Genomic DNA, 8,988 nt, shown 5'->3' on the forward strand with positions numbered 1-8,988 from the left:
TAGACTCACATGGAAGATCTTTTTTTATGACATGAGATGTCTTTGTATGCAGTTTTCCTATTTTATTAAGTTTTAAAAGTTGAAGTTTTAAAACTACACTTATTAATTTTTCAGCCATATTAACGAGGATAAGAGAAAAACAGAAGCCCAAAAGCAAATTTTTGATGTTGTTTATGAAGTAGATGGATGCCCAGTAAGTATTCATTTTTGATGAGTGTCAATTTATTTTTATTATTTAGATTACGTATTTTAAATATGAACAGAATTTTGGCACCATCTTCTTTTTCTTTTTAAAATTTATTTATTCTGGAAGGTGGGAAAGGGCAGAGGGAGAGGGAGAGAAAGTTATCTGAAGCAGAGTCCTCACTGTGCACAGAGCCCAGCGTGGGACTTGATCCCTGAAATAATGACCTGAGCCAAAATCAAGACCAGATGCTTAATCAATTAAGGCACTCAGGTGCCCGGCACCATTTTCTTTTAAATGGTAACTTTAAAAAGATTACTGCCAAGTGATCTCTTTTACTAATACTTTCAATCTATACAGGCTAATCTTTTGTCTTCTCACCGAAGCTTAGTCCAGCGAGTTGAAACAATTTCTCTAGGTGAACACCCCTGTGACAGAGGAGAGCAAGTAACTCTCTTTCTCTTCAATGACTGCCTGGAGGTAAATTTGTACTTAATGTAGTATAATAAACTGCTGATTTATGTGACTTGCCTGAATATTTAAAGCCAAGCTTTGATTGAAGTCTAATATACAAGTTAAAGTAAAGTTAATGTAATCAGTTTTTTGAGACCACTTGTTGGTTTAATACTATTAATAGACTGCTTTTAGAGAAGGCCAATACTAGGAAGATAAATTTTCATGACTTAAAATACAAGTCAAAATGAAAAATGTAGTTTATTTTCATGCTAATAAATGCTTAGGTTAAGAATTTTAGGAACTTCTTGCTTCTATGTATGTTTGTTCAAGATCCACAAAATAATTTGAAATTTAAGTAGATTTTTCAAGTGAAGAGGGAGCCTGTATTTTGTTGATGAGTGGGATAATGTGATTATTTACTACTATGAATTGTGATCCCTGATTTTTGCTTAAAACAGCCCATTTTAGGGTGAGTGGTTGGTGTATCAGATGGGGTGTGATGATTTTAATTTTAAAATTCTCCTCTATTCAGGTATTTCCCACATATTAATTATGTGGGCAAATTGAATTATCTTTGTGTGCTTTTCCAATTCTTTTCTGAATAGTATTTTTAAACAACTAAACAGTCTAATGGAAGATATAAAGATGTGTATTTTCCTTTATCTCAGAAAAAAAAATACCTGTGTATTTTGAAAACAAATACTAACCAGAAGACTTTTGACATTTCTGTTATTGGGTAACTTGCTGTTGCTTTCACTGCAGTGATTTGATGGGTTTCCTTTTTCTTTAAAGTCTGTACTTCTTCCTTTTATGCTTTTCTACTTCCCTAGAAGTGCTGCCCTCTTATGTATATTATTATTTAAAGTATAAAATACAAGGGAATTTTAAAGAACCAACCATGCACAGTTACAGGTATAATAAAATTTCACCAAAACTTGATTTGTGTTAAATGCAGAATTTTGTTGTAGTGAAGTTAATAAAAAAAGATATTTTTATTGGTCAGTAATGTCACAAAGACAGTGAAAATACTATACATAATTGACCATACCCTGAACTGAAAAAATCATAAAAAATCACAAGGCAGATAATTTTGAACTATTTGTCACCCCCATGAGGAGAACTTCAGCCTGCTTTTGGAGAACAGGGGCTGGGTGAAGTCAATTTCCAGTGGGGTTTTACTGTACATAGTTGCTCAGTACTTCTATATATTAACTTCTCTTAAAATCGCGTTTTCGGTTTTTCCTATTGAAGTGCCCAGGTCAGCTGGCTCCATTGTCTGTACTTCTTTGCTAATCTATTCTGGGTTTTATCCTCTTAATCTTGACAGAGTTGTGGTTTACTTTAAATTTTTGGTCATATGTCTTCAAATTCCATGAAGTTTTCTATAACTGGCTCATCGACTTACCTGCCACTTTAATTTCTGTCATTGGTTATTCCCTGTAGCTTCTGAGTTCATTATGTGATATTCCAGTTTCGTATTTCTTTTACCTTCTTAAGTCCACTGACTTTTTGTTCTGTGTATCTTAGCTCTCTCTCTCAGAATCATATTAACTCAAACAGCTCTATCCCCAACATTCAATTTAGACTTAAAGATTTATAATTCTAAACTTTTATTCCTTAGCTTGTTTAAAAAAAACAAAACAAAACCAAACCCTTAGCAAATTTGCAGTGAAGAATATGATAAAAGTTAGAAACATTTAAAATGGATAAAGATCTAAATTGACCTCTCTTAAATTTGACAGTTGATGTTTTACTGAAGCTAAGCTGATAGAGGATTTATAGACATGTATTCCTTTTTATATTTTATCTGTGCTTTGAATTTTTACTTTGATGTGCTAGCATTTGTGTCATCACTATTGGTACTTGTTATTGTTTTTTCTTTTTAAAAAAATGAACTTTAAAATTATTTGCTTAGCCAAATTGATTTAAACGTATATTCAGATTTATAGTGGAAATTACTTAAAGAAAATCTTTATTGCTTATTTTTCCTATGTTAATGTAAATTTTAATATTTGATAATGTAACATAGATCCATATCCTATTTCTGCTTCAGTGTGAATATGATATTGACTGTCTTTTGCATTTTTAGCCAGACTTTATCATTCATGATGATGATTGTGACCTCAAAAAAGATGTTCTTCTAAAAAAGCAAAATAGTACACTAGACTTTCATGGAAATGAAAAAAAATAAATTAAACACCTTAGAAAATTCACAGAATTCAGTACATTATGAATCACAGGGTCCTTTCTGATTTTACTCCTGTCTTCCCCTGAGTTACTTTACCTATCTCTTTCTCTTGCAGGAATTCCTAGTTTAAGTAAAGTTAATCTTAATACTGCACCTTGAGTTTATAATTTGTATCATTGGCATAATGTATTGTTTAGTTAGTTCTTTACTCTGCCTCTTTCTCAATGGTATGTAAATATCACGAGACCCAGAACCATTTCTGTGTTTTTTACTCTTTTGTCTTCAATGTCTTGTACAGGATCTGAGATCATTGTGAATTCTGCTCTTAAACTAAAATCGATTATCTTTTGAACCTGAGACCAAGATCCAGAGCAACTATTCCCCTTTCTGAACTCAAGGCTTTTTGTTGAAGATTCCTCTGTCCTTCAATGCTGTTCCCTCTCAAAGTGCTTCTAAGTTATTTCACAGCTTTGGGACCTTTTGCATAGATCTTCTTTGGTCTGTTTTCCTGACTTTTTAACATTCTTTTCTTACATACATGAGCATTTCTGTTACACAATTACATGCCTGTATGAATTTGTCACATGGTAACTCTGCTTTTTATCACAGAGTAATTCTGGAATAACTAATTGTCAAATGGATCTCATGTAAATTTATGTGATTATTATCATTTTTATGTATTTGGTCTTTGTTTTCATTCATATTATTTTTTTCTGTAATCAGATAGCAAGAAAACGACACAAGGTTATTGGCACTTTTAGGAGTCCTCCTGGCCATACCCGACCCCCAGCTTCTCTTAAGCATATTCATCTAATGCCTCTTTCTCAAATTAAGAAGGTACTGGACATAAGAGAAACAGAAGGTATGCTCACTGGATAAACTGTTGGCAAATGAAAATAATTTTATTCATTGTTTTTGAATTGTTTTTTTGTTTTAAACTGGTAAACTCTCCTTTTGTTTTTGTTTTAAACTGGTAAACTCTCCTTTTATTTTTATTTTTTTAAAGATTTATTTATTTGAGAGAGAGAGAGAGTGCTAGCGTGTGAGCTGGGGAAGGGGCAGAGAGAAGGGGAGGGAGACAATCTCAAGCAGACTCGCCACTGAGCCTGGAGCCTGACATGGGTTTGATCTCACAACTCTGAGATCATGACCTGAGCTGAAATTAAGTGTTGGACGCTTATCCAACTGAGCCACCCAGGTACTCCTAAACTGATAAATTATCTTTAAATACAGTTGGTTAGTTTTTGTAATTTTTCTTAGACATCTATCCCCACTCTTCTCTAGGAACCTACTTGATATCTTACTTTTCTTAAATGAAAATGCTCTCTCAACCTGTGGGATACCTTCCATCCCTTAAGGGATAAAGTAGCTTTTAAATGGTTCTGTGTCAAGATAGTGCCCTAGGGGCACCTGGGTGGCTCAGTGGGTTGGGCCTCTGCCTTCGGCTCAGGTCGTGATCCCAGGGTCCTGGGATGGAGCCCCACATCTGGCTCTCTGCTCAGCAGGAAGCCTGCTTTCCCCTCTCTCTGCCTGCCTCTCTGCCTGCTTGTGAGTTCTGTCAAATAAATAAATAAAATCTTTAAAAAAAAAATGATGTGAAAGTTAAAAAAAAATGATGTGAAAGTTAAAAAAAAAAAAAATAGTGCCCTAATCTAGCCTCTTACCACAACAAAACTTACTTTTATTCCTTCAGAATCCAAAAGAAATCACGTCTATTGCCTGTACTCTACATCTTATTTCTTCCCTGTCAGCAATGGCTGCATTGCTAGAAATATGTTTAGGATATGGCCAGGAAAGAAGTACTTGAATAAATGCACCCAAAGTAACTATGGTGGAATTAACATGGGTCAAATGTATATTAAGGAGAGTTTCTACTCAAGCTTGATAGTGTTAGGGAGATTCTCTGAAGGCCTGAAATTACCAAAAGTTTATACCTACCAAAACCAGTATCATCTGGTTAGTTGGCATCTAGTGATGTGTGTGTTTGACCGTATTTTAGATGTTAGACATAATGTTTTTATGGTGTAAGCTGGTTCCATTACTGATCCTGCCCACTAATAATGGAAGACTTTGAAGTTTATGAGAAACAAAGAAAACTTGAACAGCAACTTATATTGTTATCTTGATTTGGTTGTCAAAATCTGGATTTATTAAGGGTTATAATAGTGCATTTATTTAAATCACCTCCATATTTTTGGATTTGACTTAGAGATTATAATTATTGTTTAAAATAGGTTCTGTTTTAGCATTTTGGTCCAAAAACATTTTGTAACAGTTTTGATATTTGGATATTTTATTTCTTTGAACTTGATTTAAGTTACCAAATTAATCTTATAATACCATTTTAATTTAAAACTTAAATTCAGGAATTCTAAGAAATGATATAATCTAATTCAAAAAACTATCTCATAGAAAATATTAAATTTCATAGAAAATACTACTTAATGTCAATAAATTTCATTGTTGGTTTCTTACATGGTTCTTACTATTATAATTTTTACCAGTGTTTCAATGTAATATGGATGTTCTTTGTCCAATTAAAAATAGAGGGATAGAAGGATCTCCTTGGGAAAAAAAAAAATGGATGAAAAGGGTGGAGAAGAGATAATTTTATTGGAACTTTATTGCTCTGAGGAAACTAAGCTTGAATAAATCTATCATTTCTAAGGAGTAACACTTAATGTTTATACTTATTCTGGAACCTTAGATTGCCATAATGCTTTTGCCTTGCTTGTGAGGCCACCAACAGAGCGGGCAAATGTGCTGCTCAGTTTCCAGATGACATCAGAGGAACTTCCAAAAGAAAACTGGTTAAAGATGCTATGTCGACATGTAGCCAATACCATTTGTAAAGCGGATGCTGTAAGTTCTTAACTATTAAAATGAAAGTTTTAACTTCATTGCAATGCATTCAGACTAACCCTGTACCTTTCTGATGACTCGGTGATTATGAATGTAGGAGAGTTTTAGTTTTACGTGAATTGAGGAAAACTGGTTTAAAAAGTTGTTTTGGAAAAGATTTTTAAAAATATAGACACATGGACATTTTGAGTCCCTAACTTACAGATAGGTCCTCAAAGCCTAATAGCTTCTGTGCCTTTCTGACTGAGTGAGGCTTTTGGGTCTTGTTCTGATGTACCCTGAGATTTTTATTGGTGCTCTTTGACCTGGCTGTTTGTAAAATAGAGGGCATCTTGTTCTAGTCTTTTATCTTATTGAAAGCAATAGATGAGTTGTAGCAAGTTGTTTTTTCTGTTCAGCAAGTTGCCAATCCGGTTTTCTCAACCCAACCTCTGAAAATCAAATACCATTATGAATATATAATTATCTTACACAGTTTAACATGCCGATACATGAGAAAATCAAATTACTAAAGTTAAATGACTCACAAAAATCAGAGAGCCTATAGGAGATCTTGGATGAAATCTAGATCCCTTAACAGATAATTTGATATATTTTCTTCATTATATATGGGAGAGACATGTGATAGACAGGTATAGACCCTTTCGTCCTTGTACAAATAACATAGATAGAGGAGAATGTATTGATAAACAACCCTTTTACAGTACAGTAGCACTATAATGGAAATTTACCTTGGACATTCTTGTTGGAATATTATTTTATCATAGTTAAGTCTGACCTTGAAGACTATTGAGGTATAATTTTAGTGGTTTATAGAGTAGATAATATTTGACTCAAACCTCCTTAAATGTTGAGAACAATTAACAGACCTTTTTTTTTTTTTTTAATAAGGAGGAGATTTAAATGTTTTTCTTTTTTTTTTTTTTTTTTTTAACATTTTATTTATTTATTTATTTTTGAGAGAGAGAGAAAGAGAGAGAGGATGAGAGCACAAGTTGGCAGAGAGGTAGGCTCTCCTCTGATCAGGGAGCCTGATTCAGGACTCGATCCAAGGACCCTAGGATCATGACTGGAGCTGAAGGCAGACGCTAATGACTGAACCACCCAGGCACCCGAGATTTCAGTTTTTGACAGGGAAAACCAAAGAATAAAATCCTGAGATTGACTACTTTGTCCTAATTGTCATTTGCAGAACACTTCATCCAGCATGATTTGTTTTTGTTTTTGTTTTTTTAATTTCTATGGGCCAACAATATGTTGTTATAAATAAAAGATTGTTCCACAAAAAGGTTCACAGAAGGCTATTGCATACAACAGTACTAGCTTGAAAAATGATGGAGACAGCTTTTGTTAGAAAGCTTACAAAATGCTCATTGTTAGGAGGAATTTTTTTTTTTTTCACAGCTCTCTAAGAATGCATATACAAAATGGATTCTTGTAGTATAGTGACTGCCTATTGTAGAAATTACTCCTACATTTATCATGTCAGACTAGATGGCTTATGTAGTTCTTTCCAAATTTATAACCATAATACTGAAGTGCTATCAATGGAAAAATTTCCATAAAATAATCTACTGAATTACTAGCCATGGGATGGCTAATAATTCTGGAACTAAAATATAAACAGCTAATGGAAAAATTTCATACATTAGCCACAAGATGGCAGCAAATGTTTAACTATGTCCTGATTTATACTTAAATCACAAAATTCTTTCAAGTTGTGAAATTTTGTTACTAAGAAATATTTTATAAATTGAGATATTCTCACTGACTTCAGTTGAGTTCTTTCCCACATTTAAAATACTACAGAGTAAATTTTAAAAAGCCCTGAGTTGATATCTTACCATTTGATAACATTTGCCTGTTGAAGATTTCTAAATAAACACACATACACACACACAGTGTAAAAGATAAAATTTTCTTGATTCTTTCAATCAGTAGTTTTTGTCCTTCTATTACAAATTTTGGGTTACCTAAACAATGGGAGCTTACTTAATTAAGAGTCAAAGTAATACAGCTGTCTTATTCTGTACTGTTTCATTCTTCATGCTCATTTATAAATGACTTAAAAATTTTAAGCTGAAATGAAACCTAATCTAATCTCATTATTTTACCTGTGACATTAGGGACAAGAACATAAAGCTTACATTAGAATCCAGGTATTCCGATTCTTGGTTAAACCCTTTTGTATAGCTTTTCTCCCCATGGATATGGTGTCCCATTGTCTGTTCATTTAGAATTTAACAGTAGAGTTTTAATCTGTTGAGAGTTTTATCTCTCAGAATACTTGGGTTTATATTTTTGGTCTCTTGCCAGCATGTAGCCTTTAAATGTATGGTCCGTACTCTTAAGGTTCATATATTGCCTAAGGCCACATAGTAGCTTTCTAAAGCCATTGCAGATTTCTAATCTCAAATATCAAAAGTATAATTTATTAACAAGTGGATTTAAACAATGTTATTCTTCCACTACCCCTACTGAGGAAGTAATTTGAAAATTAAATGCCCAATGCTGCAGTTCAGTTCTTTTACTACTAATTCTTCAGATTTCTTTAAAAAAATCAAGTTTTAATATTTTAATCAAATCACTACTGGCTACTTTTCAGTAGCAATATTCATTCTTAGAAATTCTGTTTACAAGTTTAAGAACTAGCTACATGAATAATAGACTGAAAGTGGAACATATAAGTTTGTGCTTCTGAGCCAATGTTATTTATAATGGAGTTATTATGATTTGTACTTAAAATTATTCTGCTGGTTATTAGCCACATATAATAAGTTGCTAATATAAATATTTGTTATTGGTACTATTTTAATTTGGCCAAAGCAGACATTCTGAGCTGTAAATATGATTATAGAGCTTGAGGAAATCACTGACGCACAAGCTAAGGGGAGGCATCATGATACTAGTTACTTTTTCTTTAGCATCTGTGTTTGAAGACTAGTAGGAGAGGAGAGCTTAAGGAAAAAAGGGTCTGATAACTCAAGTGTGTGGGCTCATTAGCTCAAGATGTCAGAAATGCTGGAAAATTTCTTTTGAATTAACACCCATGAATAAATTTGTAGCTGAGATTTAATTTCTCCTGAAATTAATATGTCTCTCATTGGGAGAAATCAATTACTACTTTCTTTCTTTTTTTTTTTTTTTTGAAGATTTTTTTTATTTATTTGACAGACAGAGATCACAAATAGAGAGAGAGAGAGAGAGGAAGAAGCAGGCTCTCCACTGAGCAGAGAGCCCGATGCAGGGCTCGATCCCAGGACCCTGAGATCATGACCTGAGCCGAAGGCAGAGGCCT

General features: G+C 33.2%; 1 protein-coding gene across 1 annotated transcript in view; it reads left to right on the top strand.

Moving 5' to 3' along the window:
- ECT2 (epithelial cell transforming 2) overlaps positions 1-8,988 on the top strand; it is a 60,704-nt gene that overhangs the window by 41,594 nt on the left and 10,122 nt on the right. Inside the window, 4 exon segments of the mRNA XM_032842383.1 lie at positions 115-193; positions 545-664; positions 3,552-3,690; positions 5,536-5,690. Coding sequence (XP_032698274.1) covers positions 115-193; positions 545-664; positions 3,552-3,690; positions 5,536-5,690 — 493 coding nt within the window.

The sequence above is a fragment of the Lontra canadensis genome, unplaced genomic scaffold (genome assembly GCF_010015895.1).
Source record: "Lontra canadensis isolate GAN:19392208 unplaced genomic scaffold, GSC_riverotter_1.0 scaffold129, whole genome shotgun sequence".
NCBI lineage: Eukaryota > Metazoa > Chordata > Mammalia > Carnivora > Mustelidae > Lontra > Lontra canadensis.